This window comes from Adelges cooleyi, unplaced genomic scaffold (assembly GCF_023614345.1).
Source record: "Adelges cooleyi isolate 19-005CV unplaced genomic scaffold, UGA_ACOO_1.1 ACOO_flye_CR_arks_rails_tigmint_CR_PRNA_247, whole genome shotgun sequence".
In the NCBI taxonomy this organism is placed as follows: domain Eukaryota; kingdom Metazoa; phylum Arthropoda; class Insecta; order Hemiptera; family Adelgidae; genus Adelges; species Adelges cooleyi.
In genome coordinates, this window is record NW_026095912.1 from 14649198 (window position 1) to 14674479 (window position 25282).

The 25282-nt window shown below is 29.4% G+C and overlaps 1 protein-coding gene across 4 annotated transcripts in view; it reads left to right on the forward strand.

Moving 5' to 3' along the window:
* Positions 1 to 7414, forward strand: part of LOC126836944 (dihydropyrimidine dehydrogenase [NADP(+)]) — a 38631-nt gene extending 31217 nt beyond the window's left edge. For all 4 annotated transcript variants that reach the window (XM_050570666.1, XM_050570665.1, XM_050570664.1 and 1 more), the window contains 2 exons: positions 412 to 572; positions 6721 to 7414. In XM_050570666.1, coding sequence (XP_050426623.1) covers positions 412 to 572; positions 6721 to 6844 — 285 coding nt within the window. In that variant the 3' untranslated portion in view covers positions 6845 to 7414. The remainder of the gene's footprint in view (positions 1 to 411; positions 573 to 6720) is intronic.
* The last annotated feature ends 17868 nt before the right edge of the window (positions 7415 to 25282 follow it).

Here is a 25282-nt window from a genome sequence, read left to right on the forward strand (position 1 = left end):
TGGCGAACCACTAAAATTGATTTATGAAAAATGTTAAATTTTGATAAATGTTGCCAGTAAACCGATTAAGGCCAAATATTATAAAACTACTAAAAAAAGTTTGACCAGAACATATAATTAAGACTATACCATCATCATATATCGCAAAGAGGTTATAGATCTGAAATAATCTAATAACTATATGTCAGGACATTCCATGTATTGATGTATCTGCATGAAGTGTGGATACTCTTAACGGAGTTTACTCATTGTCAGTTATCAATAGATGATTTTTTTCAACACCTAAACAGCTTTTACTCATACAAAAAAGGTTGTACTCTGGAAATAATGATCTGAAGCTTTTGTAGGTTCACCAGAAGATAAATTGATGATGATTAAAACCATTTTTTTGTTTTTTTTTTCGCATTTTAGGATTCTTGCGTGAACTGTGGCAAGTGTTACATGGCTTGCAACGATTCGGGTTATCAGGCCATCGAGATGAATCCACTCACACACACGGTCCGTGTCCACCCAGACGACTGTACGGGTTGCACCCTGTGTTATTCGGTCTGTCCAATACCAGGATGCATCAGGTATGTCTTTTTTTTTTTTACTTAACATTTTCATTGGTCTGTGATCACTAGTTAATAAATTTTAAATAAGGACTCTTTTTTTTTGGGGGGGGGGTTAATTTATTATTCGCAATATCACAGCATCTTTGGTAGTGATTTAAAAAACGCATAATAAAGTTCCTTGGACAATCTTGTCCTCTATATATTTTTTATCATAAATGTTTCATCTCTAAAATCACTTTGAAAGGTACTTTGATGTGTTTTTTTTGTAAACCTGATATAGCTTCGATGCGGAACTGAGAGGCTATTGGTTCTAAAATAATGTGAGTTTTTTTTGTGTTTGACTATTCTGAAAATTGTTTTACTACTAGACCAATTTACAATTCGAACAGCAACTCTATAAATCACAAATTTTATCTAGTCGGTACTTTGGGGGGAGGTGGGAGTAAAAGTTAATAAAGTTTACTCCTTCGCGCTTAAATTTTGGAAAACTTCAGCTCAAACTAAGGAGTAGAAAAAACGTTATGCGTTGATTTGTGCACAAGTGTACGGGCTAAAACTAATATTTCTTAGTTTTTTTAAAAAAAAAATTTTTAATTGTATTTAGAAACTTTTCAGGGGGCGTCAAGGTCGAGGTCGAAATTCGAAAACCGACTTTTTAAGGACCACCCTTATGTATATTAGTGATGGGAATCCGAAAATCCGGATTTTTCAAAAAAACGCTTTTTAAGTCATTTGAAAACCATATAATTGTTAAATACTATTACAATATAAAGATGTGTACCTAAGTAAAATTTGTTGATAAAAATTTTTAAAAAAAACTCTGAACTTTGTCTATAAAATGCTTTCGGATTCCGGATTTTCGGATTTCAACAAATCCGAAATTCAAAAGCAGTTTATCTCTTTGGTGTTTTGTTTTATTTTCACATATTTATCAAAAAAATGTTACTTAGATATAGAGCTTTATATTGTAAAATTATTTAACACTTATATGATTTTTAAGTAGCTTAAATATCGTTTTTTTGTGAAAATCCGGATTTTCCGATTCCCATCACTAATGTGTATATTATATAATGTAAATATATATATATCTGTGAATTTGTGCTATCATCAACTTGTAATTGTTATAAACATGTGATAAGGTTTTCTAATTCCTTACAAAGATGGCGGAAAACGGTTACTTTAATTATCTCTATTGGCGGCGTATACACTTGGCAATCTAGTTTATTATATATATATATATATATATATGTACAAGTGAAAGTGATCACTGTTGATCTTGACTAGACTCGACGGGGGAGTATTTTTTTTTATAGACATAGCACGCGACCTTAAGTTTAACCGGACGACAGACCTTATGTATATATATATATATATATATCATTTGAAAAAATAGTACCCGTAGCACGCCCGTATCACGTGTGTGGTGTGTGTCAATTACCGAGGAAAGTACATATTATAATAATTATTGTAATAATAATATCAAAATGTAAATTGCAGACAATTTTTTATGCCCTCGGTCTAAATCGTGAATATCATGGCCGACCGCCGTTTGATGTTCAAAAAACGTTTTGTCGGCCAAACTGTTTTCGGCCAATACCGCACACACACACACACGGTCTGGTGTAATATTATATTCTGCTGTCATTTCCATCTCAATAAAAAAAAGGTTAAAAAGGTTCAAAACGGTTTACGGGTTCGTCCTCGACCGTCGACATATTTTTACCACTGTCTTGTTGTTGAAACAGCTGTTATATTAAACCGAACGCTTAATAATAATTAATATTATGTACAATTACATAATAATAATAATATAATTGCGCAACAACCTCTACACAAGACAATAGCGTCGTTTTAATACATATAATAATAATAATGCCAGTAATTTTGTTTATTTCTCAATACCGACAACGAGATATATTTTACATTATAGCTCGTGATAGGGGATGGACGTTAGTTCTATATCTGTATGTTAATATTAATATATATACGGATATATAAGGATATATAAAGATATATAAGGATAGTCAAATGAATTTGTTAGGTAGGCACACTTACTTACTGGCGAACCATGAAAATTGATTTATGAGAAATGTTAAATATTGATAAATGTTGCCAGTGAATCGATTAAGATCAAATATTATAAAACTACTTAAAAACGTTGACCGGAACATATAATTAAGACTATACTATCACCATATATCGCAAAGAGATTATAGATCTGAAATAATCTAATAACTATGTCAGGAAATTCTATGTATTGATGTATCTGCATGAAGTGTGGATACTGTTAATGTATTATAAAATTAAAAATATATTAGTGATAATATTATAAAAATATTAGGGATTATAACAAAATAGGAGTGTGTATAAACGAGCAAACGTTAATATCTGATCTACTAAAAAGCTATAAGAAATTAGAAGAAGAGAGAAAACCGGCATAAAACATCAAACTTGCTAAATGGTAAATATGTTATTTAGATCTAAAGATAGTATCTACAGAGTGATCGTTTTATCGTGAACCAACCAATATCTCATTGGTATTAATTAATAACTGCATTTTTTTTTAAAGTAAAATTTCATAAAAAAATATATTGACTAGTATTCATTTTTTAAAGGGTAGATTTAAAGAAACTATTACTATTAACTAAAAAAAGAATGCTTTCCTGTTGCTCGTTCCTTAATTTTTTAAAATGAAGCAATTCCAAGCATTGTTCCTACAAAAAGAACTCCTTCCAGAAATCCGGTTGGAACGAGTTCCTCCTTTAAACAAATCAACACGGATTTCATCAGTCAAACCAAGTCCGTTAGGTGAATGGAGCTAATAAATACAAGGTCGCAGCTATATACTTATGTTGCCGGTGGCTAATTAATGGCACATTAATAGTTTTAAAGCTTAAACGATCGAGCAATGGCTTTTTCCTAATACCTTATTTCTAATTTAAATGTTCATATTATATGTTATATTTTTGTTAATTAATAATAATTAGTTTATACAAGTTTAAAAATGAAACACATCATTTCTATTCTAATAGATCTATTGGAAAATTGAAATTTAATTTAATCTAACCAGATAGACAGTGTAAATAAAATTGTAAATATAAAGTAGTTATTAAAAATTTTATCTTTACATTGAAGACTTATACTGAGTTTATAACTTAAATTAGATTTGTGTATCTAATATAAATTAAGCACCTATATTATGTATAATGCAAAGAAAACAACAATAATAGTGTTGATCGTTTTCAAGGCTGCGGGGGCTATACTGTATTTTTGGGCATCATTAAAGTGCAATTATAGGCTACTGTTGTTGGCTACAGTGACAATTGCATTTTAAATTAATAATTGTGCAAACACTACACTACCTAACCGATTAGTGTTTGATTTTTAGCCGGAGATGCTGGCGCTGAGAAGGTATTGTCATTATAAAAGTGGGTACTTAACCGATATCTTCGTGTGGCTGGTCTAAGTAGATAGGAAATGGTACCTAGACGGTTCTTTGTTGGGCCTGAAATTCTTTAGATAGACTACTTAATGTTGGAATTTAGAGCACTAGATTCTTATACTCGAAATCAAGTTATATGGATGGAGAGTTAAGAGGATACTTCATGCAGATACATAAATACATGTAATGTCCTGACATATAGTAATTAGATTATTTCAGATCTATAATCTCTTTGCGATATATGCTGATAGTATAGGCTTAATTATATGTTCCAGCCAAACGTTTTTTAGTAGTTTTATAATATTTGGCCTTAATCGATTTACTGGCAACGTTTATCCAATATTTAACATTTCTCATAAATCAATTTCCGTGGTTCACCACCAGTAAGTGCCTACCCAACAAATTCATTTGACCATCCTTAAATCCTTATAATATATCCTTATATCCTTTTATATCTTTATATATCCTTATATTTATATGCTTTCACTGTAACAAAACTAAGAGAAAAGTTAAGAGTATCCACACTTCATGCAGATACATTAATACAATGTTATGTCCTGCAAACTAGTATCTCTAATTAACTATCTCTATTCATTCACCTCCATACTCCTCCATGGAATAATTAACACTATGACTTGTTATATATTATTGTGATATTTAAACATTTTTACAAACAAACTGTTTTTATTCGATGCATTTCTTTTTATTATCCAAGCTCGGTGTTGTTTAAAAAACCCAATAATAACCATCAAAGAAAGTTAACATAAAGAACTCGGCGAAGTCACTGTTTTTTTTTTTTTTAAAGGGTATTGCAATTCATTTTATATGAATAATTGCGTGTAATGTGTAGGTGACAAAAAATACAAAAAAAGCTGTTAGTGAAGAAATGTATAATATGTCCTACTTTGAATTTTAAGAAAGAATATAAATTAATGATATGCAAACAGTAAAATCTAAATTGGTTCCAAATTTTTAACCGATGTCTTATAAAGTAGTTTTTGAATTCTTTTCATTATTCTTTAAATTGTATAAATAAAATAGACTAGTCATCTGACATCCGTCCATACCATAAACTTTAGCAACACAACTAATTATTTGTTTTTTTTATTAACTTTAACCAAAAAGGTATTACAGCTCGACAATTATAAGACACAATTTGTTATTTTATTTAACTCAAAAAGGTCCTAAATTTTATTTCTCTGTGCATTGGACAAAAATACAATATACATACAACTACACAATAAAAGACAAACGTTTTTAATTTATTATTTATTATGCAATGTTGTTCTTGCCTGTATATGAAATTCACTAAATAAATTTACTTGATTTAATTCGTTTTCTTTTTATCTCATCTCGTTGTTTATTATTTAAATTACCTTTTAACCATAACTATATAGATATATGAATACAATAAGGTTATCTGTGAACAATAATTATCTTGTTAAATTGATTTGTTTGAATTTAATTGTGTGCGTTAAGTAAGTTTTAAAAGAATATTTAATTATTCACACTCTATTAGGGCTGCGTTTATTTAACACTTATCAATACGATTATTTTGAAATAACAATAAATGAAAATATTATTATTATAATAATTCATTATTAACCAAAACGTTTACATGTTATACAAACAATTAAAATCTCGTGAAATAATTTAATATGAATGAGGAAACACAACTGGTGTTTTCTTCATTTATCACTTTGCGATAATACTGTTTAAAGGAGAAGACGCAACTTTGATTGCTTCTAACGTGGCTAAATTAATTATATAATGTGTATTATACATAGGGCAATTGAAATATTATGTTTCAATCATTTTGTCCGTTTAAAAATTGTTTTAGCCTAGTAAGATTCAATTGAAATCTTTGTTTTATTAAATGACTATGTCTAGTATTCAAGATGAAATTTTTTTTTTTTTTTAAGAACAATATCAAGGAGTGAAATAGCAACCCTATGTAGTGGATAATAATGTATTACCTTATGAAAAGTAGATTGATGTGATGTGAAATTAATGACACTTTAGGATAAATACTTCTAGAGTTATTAACATTTAAAGCACCTCTCACATGCACTTTGTTGATTTTAAATGCTAATAAAACTCAAAACTACTAATCGACCATTCGTTGTTTTCATTAAAACATTTTGCTCTTGATAGGTCTGTAAAACATGTATGGTGTGTGTCTATTTGTCTTTCAACAATTACTCTTTAAAACCAACTAACCTAACCTAACCTAACCTTATGATCTATGGAGCAGGATTATGGAGGTGAATTAATAGAGATAGTGGATAAGAGATAATAGATTGCAGGACATATCCGTGTATTGATGTATCTGCATGAAATGTAGATACTCTTAACTAAATTTTCAGAATGACTCTTCATAATCCCTTTTTTTTTTTTACTAAATATGTGATTTTTTTTTTAACCGTTAAATATTATAGTTATTTTATTAGAAGCGTTTTTCCAAGATACACAATTGTTTGGTTGAAAAAACACACTGTTACACGACACTTGGGTAACCCTGTATATTATTGAATTTTTGTTTTTCGATAAAGAACCAAAGTCGATGAGCTCTTGTTATCTCTGTTGGGCTTATTTCGCCATTTTACCGTTTCTCGTATTGCCTTACCGACGTGACCTACTTAATTAAATGATTATACTGTGTTGTGATACTTAATATTGTTACATTAAAATGTGTGTGTTTTTTTTTGTGTGTATTTGTTTTAGCATGGTAACCAAAACGGTTCCTCACATATTGAAAAGAGGCACCCGCAAAGAATTTCTGCCCACACACGGTTATAAACCACAACAAACGTCGTCGGACATTTCCTTGGGATCGGCTGTTCAATAAATAAATAAAAAACAAATTAGAGCAAAATATTATAATGATAGAGAAGAATGCGAGTAATTGAGAATTTTTTTCTTTCCCAGTAACAATAATTATTATTACATAATCGATATTTGTAATTAGGACAACAGCAACAAAAAAAAAACAAATTATATCTTCACCGAATTTATGATAATAAATTATAGAATGCGGGTTATATCGTGTGAAATCGACACAACAATTTTAATTTTTGTTTTGTCATCGAAACGAGATTAAAAAAAAATAATTATTAAATTATCAAACAATAATATAAAAATATTAATAAAAATTGTGTGTCAATTTTAAAGTAATATCTGAAGATTGAAAAAAGAAAAAAAAAGGTCCGTTTAAAGATGTTACTTTGATGAAGAAAATTTAACTTCAGACAATCCAAATTGTGCAAGTACATTGTTTCACCGTGTTTGTACAACAAGTATCAAACATTTTGGCCGAATGTGAAACGTAAGTGAAAATTGTTGTGTTGATTTTACATGACCCAATTATTATCTTGGTAATAACCCATTTATTTTATTAACAATAAACGTGAACGGTTGATTTATGAATGTTTTATCATCGTCCAACAAAACAAAACGCATCGTTATTATTACTATTGTTACATTTTATTATTATTTGTTTAATGTTGTCAAAAAAGTCAAAAAAGTTGGTATCGACCGTGAAAACTTAACACTGTACAACTTGGTGGACGGCGCGGAAATTCAACTACAGCTGTTATCAGGTATTGTTATTAGAAATGAATACTTAATTAGATATTTCATAGATTAGGCATTGTTGTGGGCTTTAAGAGACATCTAGGGGTGAAAAATTCATGGGTAAGTTAAAAAAAACACGGTGGAAATGATGGAGGAGTAGGATGTATTGGAAAGAAGTAAGTGTAGTGTGGTGAAATAAGGACAAGTCATTCAGAGTGAGTTGTTAAGAGCCATTGTGAGTCAGCACTGATATATTATGTCAGTGAGCACGTTGTGCGTTGAACAAGAGAAATGTAAATACAATTAATATTATGTCGAAGCTTAATTAAAACACAAAATAACGTCCAATTGATTTGACCAAAATTGACCAATTGATCAAAATATCGATGATAATATTAGTTACGAGGTAAGTATTGAGCACCTTTTAGCAGTTATAGCTTCAATATCAATCAAGAAACGATTGAACTGATGATCTTAATCCAAATGATATACTATCATTCGAACCTTTTTAATCAAACGATGACTGTAAGTAGAAAGTTTGGCACACTGCACATTTGATCTACTCTCAAAGGAAATGGTATATATTCTTGTATTGCAGCACTTCTTTAGAGGTGCTGGCAGTAAGCACATCCAATATTCCCTTTACCGCCGAGACAAGGATCTATAGTACTCTCGGTTGTTTATGAAGGTTTTTGTCTAGTGGTTTCCTAGCTCGAGGCATCGGATAGCTGTTACACAGTGGAACGTTATTCGCATTGAGATACGTTGAGGAATTTTGTTTTCTCACACACAATGTGTGTACAAATTTCGGAGTGGGTCGGTGCGCGTGGGTGGTTCTTTTTCTTGGATTTCGGTGCCGTCGATAGCGATCCGGAGAGAGGCGTTAACGGCTTGTCTTCTCGCCGAGGTCGGCAGTGTGATTATCGATCGATGTACTCAGATACAAAATTAATGTAAAATAATCCAAACGATAATATATCAATTTAAAACGTCCACCGACGCCGGGGTCAATCCGTCACACGCGCGGGGGTCGAGGCGAAATTCTCGATCCCGGTCCGATCGATCAAGGCCGGGTTAGTCATCGATCTACCGTCGATAGGTCCGTCGATCACGAGGTCGTGCTTTGGCTTTTGGTCTCGATCGGTAGCCAGGGGTTAAGGTGAGAGAGGCCGCCGTCCAAGCGCCAAAACCTATTTCCTCGTTGCGTACAAACCACCACTTGTAGCTTCAACCGATTTCTCGGCGTAGGTAGCAAGAATCTACAGATCAGAAATCGTACCTAAAAGGTACTTTGTTTGGCCAAAAAATGCACACCTTCCTCGTAGAAATCCAGAAAAACACCCAGCTTAGACGTAGCACAACCGATAAACGTTAACAAATCAAAAAAAAAAAAAAAATTGGGGGTAGGTAGTATTTATGTATTTCACTCTTATAGGTGCAGTTTTAGGGCTGGTAGAAGGTTAGATCGGATGGAGCTATAACATCTTTTGTCAAACTTTATTTTTTTTCTTTTAAAGAAAATGGACAGTTACATATTATTGGCCGTAGTCGGTTTTCAGTGTGTATTTCATCAACACAATGGAAAATAACAGTTGTTATCAGGTTATAATAAAGGTATTTTGAAAATCACTAATTTCAAGTTTTAAGGTGTTCAGTGGGCTCAAGCCCACATTGATCTCTGCCAATAGAAGCCACAACGGCTCTGGTTAGTGTTTGGTTTTTAGCTCCCATACGGTGCTGGGGAGGTGTTGTTTTTACAATAGTGAGTTTTGTTTTTCAAGCCACTCAACTGATCAACTGGGGCAAATCTATAGATCAGAAATCGTACCCGAGAATGACATTATTTAAAACTTCCCCCTTCCCCTTTAAAATCAAGTAAAACATCCTAAAACAGAAGAGCTGGACATACAATAACTTCTTTAAAAATATTCTACTTAGTCTGTCTTAGTTAGTTTGAAATATTCTCAATACATTGTACTGTAGATCAAAAGAATATCATGATTTTTTTTTTCTATAATGGCTGTACATTTTATTACATCCACTCCTTTAAAAGGGATGTGAATGATACGTTTTTCGTCGAACACCTACAAATGGAAAATATTTTTGATATAAAAAAAAAATAATAAAAACACAATATTGTAAAAACAATACCTTCTCAACTACTTGCAGGGGTGACTGCAAGGGGTGGAGCAATTAGGGTTGAAGTCCCTCCCTTATAAACTTGAACCGTATGCATTAAAAGTGTATTTAAAAAAAAAAATTGTACCGAGAAATCTTCAACTCTACCACTGTTTTTTATATGTATTTAAAGTGATTTTTCTTAACACCCCCCCCCTCCATTTTTCTTTGATTTCTAGATCTGTCCACACAAACAAAAAAATTTTTTTTTTATTTCTTTTTTTTTTGCCATTTTTCTCAAAGCCATTCGCGAGGCTATTTTATCGACCAAAATTACATAACCATACTCAATGTATACCTAAATGTATGACTGTAAATCGTGTAAACTATTTGAATTGGTATTCTATAGATATGAGAACGACCTTTGGGTTTATCGCAGAGTGTCTAATTAATTACCGGTAAAAACGCTAATAATAATTGTTATATATTATTCACTATCATTGATTTTTATCGTTCCAATATGATTCTGTGTGAATGTAAATAAGAGAAAAACATTTAACAACAAACGTCCACAGAATATCCACATGTATATATATATATATACACACATAATGTGCATATCACTTTTAGTTCATTGTTTATAGTAACCTACGCATATTTTCTATTAAAAAAAAAAAGGAAATAATTATTTTTTTCAATTGTGCACAATAATTTATCGTTTTTTTTATAATATCTTTGAACATAAAAAACAAAAAAGATTGAAAATTAGTTTCATGTATAAAATAATCTCAGCTTTTTTAAAAAAATAATGACTTATTTTTTCGAGTATAAGAAAGTCGTTAAAGTCGAGTTTGTAATCTAAAAAGTTGGTCATTTCGTGTTGTCTAAATTTTGAACATTTGTTTAATACTTTTTTCAGAAAGCTGAGAATATTTTACATAAAATGTGTAAAATTCAAACTAAATTTCCATAAAAAACGGTTAGAAAAATAAAAAAAGCGTTGAAAATTCATAAGGAAAAAGTCGAGAAAAGGGAAAATTATTTTCACACATAACTATATTTTGTTTAGTGTGGTCGTTTTTTACCGTTTCATATGTTGTTCAATTAATTTTTTTTATAGTATTATATTATATCCGGATACTTTTGTCCAGGATTATTCATTCAATTTAGAATTTATCTATTAGTCAGTCTATTTAGTATAAGAATGAATGTATTATATGTACATACAAATGCATTGTATTATTTGTACTCCTCGAGCCACACGTGCTAAATAATAATAATGACTTGGTAAGTGGTCGCACCTTCGATTTCGACACATTATCTAATATATTAATAAATTAGCTTTGCATTGTAGCTGAATAACACTCATGTACAATTAGATAACTTCAAGCTCGAAGAGTGAATCACAGTGAAGCAATTTTTTTTTTCTCGAATTGAAGTATTATTGGCATATTTTTTTTAATTTAAAAAAAAAAAACCAAAGCTTACACACAAATTGTGGAATGTTGAAAAAAAAACAGCAAAGTGAGATTGGCGAGGGAACTAAAAAGTTAAAACAAAAGAAACAGATTAATAAAGTAATCAGTAAAGTATTTAATAAAATAGAAAATAATAACTAAAAAAAAAATATATATATGAACATTTCATTAAGTTAATGAGAATTAAAAAAAAAGGTTACACACTTATAAGCTGTTTGTTTTTCTACATAGGAGTGAGATCGGTTAAACTTATTAAACTTAATTTTGAAAAATCACAAAAAGTATCAACAAATGTAACAATACTTATTCAAATGTATAGCAATCATTATTGTACTGGTCGTTGTGTTTTTTTGATTAATAAAAAAGTGGATGACTATAGACTTTTAGAAAATTTGTGAATGTTATAGATCACACTTTTACAATAGTTTAGGCTCGAAAATATACCTAATAAAAAAGCTGGATAAAAGTTTTTACTCCTTTGGGAAAAAGGGTTACAGTTATTTGTTAGCTATAAATAAAGCGTTAAGCATATAAGTTTTTGGAGATTAGACGATATTGTGCCTATATTGCTCGATTCAGAATAGATTACATAACTGCCTGTAAAAAATCATGTATTTTTTCATTTCTCCAAGTTTATATTTTGTTTTATGATAAAATAGAAACAAATGTACAATATACACAAAACGTCCAATAAATTGTTTGCAATTAAATTGGCTATGTTGAACAGTGTTCAATAAATCAATAACCACACACCACTGTAGTCTATAAGAGTATTAACATGGATGTGTTATTGGGCTAAAAATATTAAGAGATAAGACATTTGATGTAAGCGATAATAGATAAGTGATAAGAGAGAAGAGAGAAGTGATAAGAGATAACACATTCACAGTTCAATGTTTTTTAGTGGAGTGGAGAAAATAACTAAGCTTCCATTTTCAACTAAATATGTTTACCAAAAAGGGTCCTTACCAGTTTAATTTAATTCCAAAGAAAATTTTTTTATAAAAAACTTCCTAGTTTTTTATGAACAGCAAAATCAACAAGCCGTTTTCTAGCCAAGGGAATGTTTGAATAAAGTGCTTTCTTGCAGAAAACTTTGAATCTACCACTTACACTGAAAATCCGCGGTTAACATATTATTTTGACAAAATACAAACAGTTATAATGTGTGTTGTAATTTCTATTTTTATTGGTAACTAACCGGAGCCATTTTTACGGTTTCTTGAGTCTTAACGGTATTGTAAAATCTAGTGACGCATTTAGGGGTTACTAACCTAATGTGTTGTTTATTACTTCCTGTGGCGACGTCAAGTTTGTCCGACGGGCCTTTGTAATATATCTGTTTTTTTTTTTTTACCAAAACGGTCTTTCCTTGGAATCGTTATCCGGTTAGGTTGCAATGTTATATTATATACTTGTCTAGTTCATGTAGACATCAGTAAGTGTGTAACGGGTCGACGACATTGGCACAAGCCATCTTAAAGGCTTATAGTACACAACAAATAACCGATGTAATAAAATTAATTTTGCATATTTTAATTATTGGTATTTAAATTTTTATAACCACAGCTGATACACATAATAAACCAGATTGCTAACCAGTCTACAAGTGGTAAAGTCGACGTCCGCCATTTTTGTGGGATTTATGAGTGTATAAAATAATAAGTAAATATCTGTTGTTATCACTAAAACGGTGGAAAATAGTAACTTCAATTGTACGCTTAGTAATCTAGTTTATTATATATATATATATGTGTATATCTGTAATTATAACTAATATAAGAAGACCATAAAATCGACAAACTTTCTATCATATATACATATAATAATAATATTATTACCGCCATTTGTTTGTCAGCGAATTGTGCTCTTTGAATTGTGTCAAAAATCTAAATGATTTCAAGTGCAAAGTTGTCCACGCACAAAATATAATCATTTATTTTCACAAAAGGTTAAATAAAATACCTACAACATAATGGAATTGTTCCATTTGCTCGCAACAATAACAATTAGTACATTTCTTATCAATTATTTGTTAACAAATGTTATCACTTATCTTTTATCAGTAATTTTCTTAATCATACAATTTTACTGATTACAAATTGTAATTAATAATAATACATATAATCTCACTTGGTATCAAAGCGAAGTACACATTCTTTTGTACCTAGTTTTAAAATATACATTATACAACTAATATTAATTTTTAAACGATTAACTATATTATGTTAGTATAATTTAATGAGTATATCACTAAATTTCTGCCAAATATTAAGATGTTATCCGTCGAAGGTATAACCGCAAAACACAAGTTAATGTAATTAATATTAATGTTTACTACAAAAAGACAAACTAAACGAGATAGTGGTTTGAAAAACTTAAAGTTTAATAATAATAATAACGAGCTGTCTTGATGACGATTGTTCTTGGTAATTCGGCAATAGCAATGTTAGTTTTATTGTAAAACTGATAAGGCACTGATGAGCACTGATAAGGATATTTGTTTGAATTCAATACCTAATAAAAAAACAATTATTTAGGTACACTTATATAGGTAAATATTACCTACTTATATACTTTATCTACACTCAAACATAATTTAATAAAATATTTAGATAAGAAATAGTTTGCCAAAATTTAAGGTGAGGTAAGGTGTTAGTTTTTTAGGTGTAGTTTAATAAAATCGGTAATTCAACAAGGTTTCTACCGAATGAAAATATTGCCTATATAGTGCCCCTTGTGAAGTGTCAATAAAACTGGTTCTACTTTATCCGATAGGTACCTAACCAAAACACTAGACTAGAAATTATAAACTCTAAATTAATTTGATTCAATTTGTCCCATCGAAATCACATATTGTCAAACAGATCCATCCTGATTTATACTCTGTTGATGCCTCATGAAATAAAATATTACGTCACATGACTTGTTATGAAATAATAAAAAAATAATAGTTTAATATAAGTGTAAGAAATAGTGATGTACATAAAGAAAAAGGCATAATGATATATTAAGAAGTTTGTAGAAAACAACATTGTCGATAACCAATCGTTGAATTATTATTATTATTAATAATAATACTTTAAACAATGATAATGCAATATTTTAGTCCATACATTTTATTTTATTATATCAGACGGGTGTTTAAATATATTAAATGTCAAAGGAACAAGTACTAACATTCAAATAGGTTTTAACTAATCAATCACTGTAGGTACCTAATAAATATATGAGTAAATAAATTAGTTTTATTAAAATCGATTGCGAATGAATGAAAAAAAAAGAAATTGCCTAACCCTCGAATGCTTTCTACATTAATTAGTGTAGTTCAAAAAAACTAAATTTAGATGTAGACATTTTTAAAAAATGAACTTCATGAATATTATTCACAATTAGTAAAACCGGTACCATTGAATATAATGTATTGTACAATATATTACACTCAATGCCAGTACTGCCAGGATAATCAGAGAAGATTATTAAATTTAAAAATATGAGTTATTTTTAAAACAAGGTCGTCGATTGGCCCCGTTCTTCCTAACTGTTTACTAATTTACATGTAAATATAAATTATTCCTAATTGTTACTGTGTCATTTTTTTAGTGTAATATCAGTGTTGTTTTCTATTTTTTGAAAAATAAACACAGTTAGTATTTAACACAATTACTGTAATCATTACTGTCCATTTAATACATTGCAAGTACTTGCTTAGACAATTTTAAACATAAAATTGACAAATAAAATACCTACAACACATTTTGTTGGAGGAATTGTTCCATTTGCTTCCAAAAATAACAATAATTAGTACATCTCTTTGTTATCACAATTAATACATCTCTTATCATTTGTTAACAAATGTATGTGGTTATCACTTATCTTTTATCAGTAATTTTTTTTAAGGATATTATTTTACTGATAATACATTTTTATTAATAATAATAAATATAATAATTATAATTAATATTATGGTTTATATTTTTTGAAAAATAAACAGAGTTAGTATTTAATACAATTACTGTAATCAATATTGTCCATATATTACACTGTATTTGTATACCGATAATTATATTCATTGTAAGTACTTGCTTGCATGAAATTAAAAACATACACCTAGTTTCTGCCACAATATTGTCTTATAAATATGTATGTTGTTAAAAATTATTAAACATAAACAAACCTATTAATAATTGTTATGTAATACAACAGGTACTGCGTTCGAGTTGACCGTTTAAGAAAATTTTTTAAACGATTAATCTTGAATGTAGCCATTGTGAAATGATTGACAAAATACATTTTATACATTACAAAATCAACTGTTTAAATATAATAAGTCATATTTTATTGCTGAATGGATCATTTTCTTATCAAGATATTGACACTATTTGTTGAGTGTACAATATTGTATAAAAATTAACAGTTAGCGATTATATCTTTTGAATAGTTTACTTAGTAATTTATTTCCAGCGTGTACATTGTAAATAGAATATAAAAATTCATATTAAAATAATTATTGTAAATGGTTGTTTAATGAGAAACAAAATACAGGCAAAATTATAGTTTCTTAATAAAACGGTTAAGTTTATCAGCTTAACATGTTAGGTAGATGTTTTTTCAATATTAAAATGCGTTTTCAGTTTCACCAACTATTGTTAAATACACTCTTAACACAATGTTAGTTAACAATACATTTAAATTTAACATCCGGTCAAATTAATTAAGTTTCACCATGACATTGTTATTGTTAAATTCTATTTGTTAATTTAACAAAACGTTAGTTGGGTTACCAAAGCGGTTACCTCGATTCCAACGTTCTCATTGGTTGATAAGATATGTGATAACTGATAAGTGATTGTTTTATTTAATTTGTCAGTTTGTTATCATTTGGCGTTTTGTTTTACTTTCTTTTAACGTTTCGGTTTATACTTTATAAAAATAATTTATATATAATTTTTTTAACACATTGTTTAGATAATCTGTACTTTTCTAAAAATAGTTTGTCATCAAGGCCATTAAAATAATTTTTTCTATTTTGAAGACCTAAAAAAAAAAAGTAAGTAGTGATAAGAATAATTTCCATTGTTGTACTTAGGACAGGCCAGACATAATAATATTATCTAAATTACAAAATACAATAAATTATGATATTTGAGCCATGTCTGTGCTATTCCTTTTTACCTAATCTACCTACATAAAATAACTTCTGCTTACCTAATAAAGAGTTACCGAAGATGTCTTTTCTATTGTTCTCTAAATACTCATTATTAAAAGAAGTTCCTCATTAAACGTGTAATTTATTATTATACATTACTACTAGTATATTCAGTCAACAAAAATTATAAAACAATTTCTGACCTAACCGTCTGTTTATTTGTTATTATCCATTTTTTCGAAGTGATTACTTGATTTTTTTTTTAAACTAAATACCCTTTTAATAAATATTTTTCTTTTCTTATTGAACCGGTCGGAGAAAACTGTTTGGGTCTTGATAATCGTTTGAATGTCTTTCTTTTTGTTACATAATCAAATCTCTGCCGTTATTAACGGTTTTATTATCATTATTATAATTAACAAAACAGCACTATAAAATGTATTGTAATCGAACGATATGAAACGCAATAATATGTGAATTTTTCGGTTGTTCTAGTTAATTATAAATCTTACGTAACCTACTGTAACGTTTTGTATATTTTGTTCTCATTATTTTAATCTCTTGCAGTTACATATAAATTAACAATGAAACACAATTGTATTATTATTTCTTTTAATGACTGGTTTTAAAACGACTAGACAAATAGCCGTACAATTTATCAACACGCTTGGAAATGCACTATCAGATATGAATATATAATTTTTTTTTTAAAATCTTCTCTTTACAAATAGCATACTTGTTTTTATAACGATAAAAAACAGTTTTTAAACAAAATACAATTACCTCAGTAAGTGAATGGGTTTTTGAAGTCGGCAAAAAAAAAAATACCTACTTACTGATGAAAATAGTGAAAACGATAAAATAAAATAAAACCTTCTGTATTTTAATCCTATAACTTTTAAGATTACAGCTATAGTCTAAGTTGATACATTTAAAATTAAAATTTTAATATGATATGTTGTATCACACTTGCATAAAAAAACACATTAAATCACCCAAAAAAAAAAAATAATAATAAATAAAAAAGTAGTAGCCTTTAAAAATGTATACGAAACTCGATAAACAGAAATTACAAATTGATTGACTTAATTTATTACTTATTCTTTTTCTCTTCTTTTACATTACATAATTAAAAAAATATATTTTTTGTATAAGTCACACTATTGTACAATACTTGACATAACTTTAAAAAATACACCTTTATAAACATCTCTTATCATTGTTATCTGTTATCATTAAACGTGTAACCACACATTGACAATAATAAATTGTAAAAAAAACATCTAATTTTAAAACATCTAAAAACAAAAAAATATAATTTACAAAATATTTTTGACTATTGTCCGGTAAATTAACACAAATGAATCATGTTTAATCATTTTTCATGAATTGTTTTTTTTTTAAAGTATAGTTAACATATTGTGTTAAATATACCAAGTGTTGCTCAACCGTTGTTTTTTTATATTTAGGTTATTACCAGTATACTGGTTATCAAATAAATGGTATCCGCAGTAGGAGCTGTTAACATTCTTATCACTCGATGATAAGTTATCTAATCAATGATAAATTGATAACGTACATTGATAACAAAATTGAACTATGCATACATTTTTACAAAGCGATAAACGACCCTGTAGTTATTTAACTCGTGATTAAGTACATTTTTAACAACAGACAAAATTCAAAACATGGTTTAAACAAATAGAATTTGATTTTAACTCCAATTAAACAAGCTGTTTATCTCTGTGTAAATATTCGGTGCAACCCGGCATTGTAGTGTAACGTTTTCGACAGATTTTTTTTTAGTCGTTAGCCGGTTTGTAATTGTTTGTTTGTTAATAAAATGGCTTCCAGCCCTGAAACGGCAATACTTAAGACCTCCCAGCCTCGGCGGTTAACCCGTACAAAGCGCTAATAAAGCTTTCTATATGAAAAAAAAATGCGCACCGGAGAATGCGGCAAGGCCGTTGGCTTATATACGATTGTTACAATAATAATAATAATAATAATAATATAATAATCGACATTTCCTTGCTGCTATTATTATTGCCGCTAATAGCTGCTGCTCGACATAATAATCTCAAAACGATTGCCGTCGCCTCCTTAATGAAAAAAAAACAGGCCAGCCATTGTACCTGCCACAAAATACAAACACAACAATTACATTTACAATAATAATAATATGCGATACAATATTATATTGTATAAATATAGGTGATTTGTTAACATGAGTACCACCGCACACTAGCCTGATTTTGACGGTCGTTTAAGTAGTCTAAGTAGTGTTTTGAGTGTTTTAATCATGAAATATTTTCAATCACAATCGTGCAACTGACTCTGGGAGGTCAATGAGGTTTTTAGGAATTATTATTAAACTGTTTTTGTGTTACTTAATTATTTCACAGTAAAAACAATAAAATATATAACAAATGATGGTTAAAAGAAAACGGTAACTTACCTGTGTGTGTTTCAAGTGGATGTCGATTGGGAGAAATGTACAGTGTTATAAAAAAACTATATAAAGAATAAAACTAGCTTTAAAAAATTTATAGTTTCTTCAGTTGTTAAATTAATGTCCAAAAAAAAAAAAAACATCAAATATCAGAAAAACCCTCAACCTATACAGTGTGACCAATATGGCGAAATTGCATTTCCCCGCTATTTTTTTTTTAGTTTGGTACAAAACATAGTATTGCTTATCAGTTACAACATATATTATCACGTTATCATATTATTATCATGTGAAATAGATTATGATAAGGATTATAGTGTGCAGTGCTTAACAAATTTTACAAAAAAAAAAAATTATTTGTTTTTGTTTAAAGTTATCATCACTCTATCGCTCGCCAGTTCTTGATCGATTCGAGAATTGTTAAATACATGGTGTATTATAAGATGTTACAGTTGAATTGTTTGGGAAGCTGTTTAGGATTGGTGAACGAAGAACATAATATGTATTTGCATGTCAATAAAATTCTCATATTAGCCTCGCTGCAATCACATGACGAAACCCGTTGACTTGGATAATTTGTTTCAAAATACCATTATTTTAGGTGTATCTACTATGATAAATTATTATATGGGTTGCACAAGAACAGTGTAATAGTATTAGTGATATTCATTGTTGTTTGGATCGTCTGAATTGGCAATGTCATTCCACATAGACTGCAGTTGACCACATCGACTGGGTAATTTATCACAATACATGCATAGTGTAAAAGAAGGCATAAGCAACAGTAGTTAAACCGTATGAATCATATTATTGTTATTATTTTCTCAGCTGGTGAGTTTATAGTTCAACGTCTATTAAACATTACAAAAGAAACCAATTATGTATCATTATACACACTTGTAAACCTAATCCCTAATAAAAATTAAACATCCCACGATAACCCGAATCAGAGCAAATGTATCATGATTTTACATCATTTCACAGTGTGCCAGAATTCAGTGGTAGTCGGTCAAAACTAAAACCATCAATATTTACTACATATTATCGACCGATTATTGATAATGATGCAAAGTAATACAAGGCGTGGGATAGCGGTCAATGAACACCTAGTGCAGATTCTAGGTTTTGCGGATGATCTGAAGTGAATCCTTAGTAAATCATTGGAGGTTGCAGATTAGAGTGGAAAACCCCAAATTATTAGAGCTATACTCAACAGAGAGAGATATCCCAAGACGACCTGGATCGAATAGCTTTTGAAAAAGTTGAAGAATTCCAATGGTTAGGAGTACTGTTCGGTACAAAGAATGATTGGTCACGTGAGGATAGCGAAGGCAGAAAGAGCCACTTTGGCACTATCCAAAGTTCTCAAAGACTTCAACAAGGAACTACAGGTAGAACTGGCTTAGTACCAGTCATTAGTTACTTAAAAAAGGACAAATAACACAGCGGTTGGGCCACAATCTGAGAAGAAGCAAAGAAGAAACCACCAGAGCAGTTATGGAATGAAAACCAGACGGGAAGAGACTTCGAGGCAGACCTTCACGGTTAGGTTAGGTTAGGTGGCTAGACGTAGTAGAACAGGAGATCTTAAAGCTCTGGAAGTTCAAGAATTGAAGGAAATTGCTCAAGATCGAGGGATGTAGTGATCTATCTAATCTTATCTAATCTGTGACAATATTGTCGGCTATCATTTAAATCGTATGATTGTCAAGGGGAGTCTGTAACTAATATCTTAGTCAGTCTTTTTGTCAAAATCTACTTTGTTTTCGATCGAGTGAGCTATTCTATCTGTTTTCATATAGTCTGCGGTACATTGCAGTAGTACATGTTGCCATTTGTGGCATTGAGACGAACTAAGGTTCGCTGTTCATAGATAATAGATTAAAGATACTAGATTGCAGAACATATACATGTATCTGCATAAAATGTGAATACTCTGAACTTTTTTAGATTTAATTGGGTACACTTTTTTTTAGCAGTTTTGACCGATTATTGTTGTGGAATCCGGCACGGTGACTAATTTTCTAATAACTGATCAGACACACATACATTTTGACCGTCTCCTTCGCCGCAGAATTTTTTGCCCCTCGAACACTGTGAACAATGTATACACACGATGACCGCCCACGTCAATTAGCATAATATAATACCCGTTGCCCGTATGGTTAAAAAAACAATAATAATAATAATATATCCGCGACCCAAGAGGATGTACTTGAACGAAAGTAAAAAAAAAAAAAAAAAATTGCCCATTAATAACGTTATACACACAAACTATATTATTGTAACCACTTGACCGACCGGACCAAGGTCGGCTTTGTCTGCAGCTGCTACACACAGGAGTACCTATTTAATTTTTTTTTATTTATCTATAGGTTTTGTTTTTGTTTTTTTTTTTCAGTTATATTGGCTTAGTTAAAAAAAAAAATGTGTCCAATTGCCGAACGGAACAACGAAAGATAGTATAATAATTATTATTTTTATTTTTTAATAAGACATAACGCAAACCAGATAAAGGTTACAATTTGTTGTATTTATTTTGTATATATTTTAATAACGTTGTTTGTGTGTTTTGTCGGTTACCCAGAGAGAGAGAGAGAGAGAGAGAGAGTGTCAGTCAGTCAAGGCTTCGACGCTATTAAACTGTGTGTAAAACAGATATCATAATAATCAATCAGCCATCACGATTTCAATGTCGATGAGGATCGTGCAGGTGATTTACCACACGGATAAACCAGACTCGAGCGTGCAAAAGACAGGGTTAAGTAAGGTTAGCAGTTGGCCCTTGGTTCCTATCTAAATCCATCTGGTGTAAGACGCTCGTTTTCTCGAAAATACTTATAAAAAACCTATTCTTGGCTTAAAAAGTAAATGAAAGGGTCTGATGAGTGTCATTTTATAAACCAAAGTACCTACAACTGTGATTAAAAACAAAGCTTACAAAGTAAAATATTGTTATAACTACTTTTTAGTGTTGTAAGATTCTCAAAGTTAATATTGTTTTCTATATGACACTTATTTTGTTTGTTTTTTTTTAAGTATGTTAATCTAATATTGTGCGTGATGTTGAATAAAAATGTTACATTTCATACACAGAACTAGTGGTTTTTTTTTTTGACATTTTTGTGCCTTTGCTTTCAAAAATCGACACCATCATGTTATCATAAAGAAATATCAGCTGATTTATCTGATAAGATAAGAGAGATAAGAGATAAGAGATAAGGGATAAGAAATATGTCTTTACTTTGGCGCACAACCGGAAAAATCGACATTTAAAAAACCTAACGAAAATTTGTCCTTGTTTTTATTAAAAAATATAAACTTTTAATTTTAAAAGGCCCAATTTTACAACTTTTGAAAAATTCCTTAAGCTAAATTAAAATTAAAAATCGATATTTTATCAATTAAATTAACCCGTTAAATGGTAATAAATTAGGCTAAATTTAAAAAAAATTATTAAGAAAAATAGTTTTTTGTGTCTTTTGAAAAAAAAACCAAAATTAGAAATTGAGTCTATGTTCTAATAAGCTTCTCAGTTGTTTAAAAGAAAAAATTAGTATCCTAATGACACACTCTGAAAAAAAAACTAAAAATCTCATAAAAGATATTAGACTTTATTTTTGTTATTCTTTTACATAATTTTACAGTTTTTAGTTAGCTGAACTTAACTGAAATATAATTATTATTAATAGCATTAAACAAATATGTGTCTATTTGAAGAAAACCAAATCCATACATGTTTTACATATAAGGGATACATTTAGGGACAATTTTCCTGAGCATTGAAAAATATAGTAAAATATTATGTACCTACAACTGTAGGAAAAAAGTCATTCTTAAAACACAATGAAAACCGTTAAACTTACCTAAATCTTAACTGGACACTGCCTGGACATTGTTTGAATATAATCTAAATCTAGACTAAACCTAACTTGATTAACCTTGCTAAATCCAACCTAACAGTTTAACCTAAAATATCTACTTAGGTTAAAATTGTATAATTAAAAAATATTGTACTTTAACGGGTGAATTAATAGAGATGGTGGATAAGAGATAAGATATTAGAGATACTAGATTGCAGGACATATCCACGCATTGGTGTATCTGCACGAAGTGTGGATGTACTCTTAACTTTGTTTTGTTCTCAACTTTGACAACACTAAAACCCGTCTCAACGGGTGAGCAGAAATATTGTAAATATTTTAATTGACTCATTGAAGTTTACCTACATATTATATAATTGTATATATTTTAAATTACGGACACAATTTCTAATGCGTAATATGTATACGTATAAATGCAATTTTAGTAATTAACAATTGGTCGGGAAAACGGTTCTGATAGTATCAATTTACAGTAACGTGAGATCACAGCGGTATGGCAATGGCCACTACACTGATTAGAGGGTACTGTGGTAAATGTGAAAGTAATAAAATTACTCTCTAATAACTATTAGGCAGTATGTAAATCGCTTTGTCGCAAAGCGACGGGTTGTATTAGAAAACAAATTCGATCATAAAAAAAAAAAATTACAACATTTTTTTTTATCACCGACAAAACAGGAACGTGGTTTTCTTGCATTCGCCCAATCTTAAATATTATTGAGCTTAAGTTTTTTTAGAAGATCACTATAGCCGCTTTTTTCTAAAGAATCCGATACACACCGACAAGAAATAGGTTTTTTAACTGTCGATTTTCCGGTTGTGTGCCAAAGAAAATACATATCTCTTATCTCTTATCTCTATTATCTTATCAGATAAATCAGCTGATATTTTCGTTATGATAAAAAAAGGAAAAATAAATGTAATAGATATTAAGTATTTGATAGCATTCAATTATTGTCAAGCACAAAATTTAATACTGGGTGTTCATATTTTCGGGTTTGTCTTGCAAGTGAGAATATAATGTTAATTTTTACTATTACCTTCAATTTATTTCCAATTATATATTTCTGGAAATTCTGAATTACAGTAAAGGGTTTCAATCAAATAAAACGTTTAATCTAAATAATAATCTAGATGTTATCATCTAGATAACACATTATTCAAGTAAAAGTTAGTAAAAAAAAAAAAATGATTTATTCGAATAAATGTTTGAATAGAAATTTGCACAACTCAGTCTAGATAAAATATATTATTTAAATTATCTTTTCATCTTATCTAAATAACGTAATATCTGCCAACAATTCGAACATGTTTAGAAATGCAGTACTTTAATGCTATAATTTTATGACACCAAACTTGCTATACCTATTGAAAAAAAAGTGACTTTTCTTGTTTTTTTTTCTCTTTGCACTTCTTGTGCACCGTAAAATAACTAGTAGTATAGGCTGATTATGAAACACACGAGTCTAAGCTATTTTATGATGTCTTGTATTTAAAATAGATTTATAGTTCACCTTAGCCTGCCCCTGGGTATGCCTAAACCGCACTGGATTTTCGAGGAAATAGTATTTCTAATATATACAGATAGGTTAGGTTAGGTAATTAAGATACAAGTCTTATATTATATTGTCTGCCGACGGTTCTCATTAGAGTAAAAGCCAATTATGAAAATACACGATAACCTTTTTCGATCTAAAAATGATCCAATTGTTGAAAAAAATAATTTTTTGCATATAATAAAGTTTTATTTGTATTTTTTTTATTTTTTTTTCACACTCTAATTATTGTAAATAACATTCAAGATTATTAACCGTGTTGTTTATAAATAAATATGAAAAATATTATCAACTACTAAACTATACAGTACTACGAGTAATACAGGAAAAAAAAACAATTTCTTTGATGAAATTATTTCCTTATTCTTTTTGCATCGTATAGCTGAACATTACTGTAATAATTGTACGGTGTTAGATAACATACTAATTAACTATTAAAATTGTGCGGTTAGACATCAATTGGTAGGTACTCTAATAGTTACTTTATATATATTTTAAAAATATATTTCTGCGAATAACCCTTGAAAAATAACGCACTATCGGCCGTCCTCTTTTTAATTAATTTGGCTAGTACTCTTTAGAAAACATCTCAACATAATCTATGTAAGGATATTGAGTGAGAATTGACCTAAAATAAATTAAGTAATATCTTATAAGCGGTTCGATCAGGTATTTATGATCTTAGGACTTAGGCAAAAATGTTATAGTAAAAAAATGAATTTTAAAATATCGTACTTGTCTAAAAAATATAGTAATATAGTTGGAAAATATATCAAATTTAAGGTAACTAACAACTGTGAAATTATGAATTAAGAATAATAAAAATAAAGTCTAATATCGTTTATGAGATTTTTTTTTTAATTTTTCACTGTACAGAGTGTGTCATACATTGTTACGAAAATTTTTATTTACAAAACATGATTTAATTATTGGAAATATTTCCCAAAAAAATACAACCCAAATGTAAATAACATTTCTGAAACAATAAATTTCTCGCCAAGTCATATTTAAAACACAATGAAAACCGTTAAACTTGCCTAAATCTTAACTGGATTAATCTAAGTTCAGACTACACC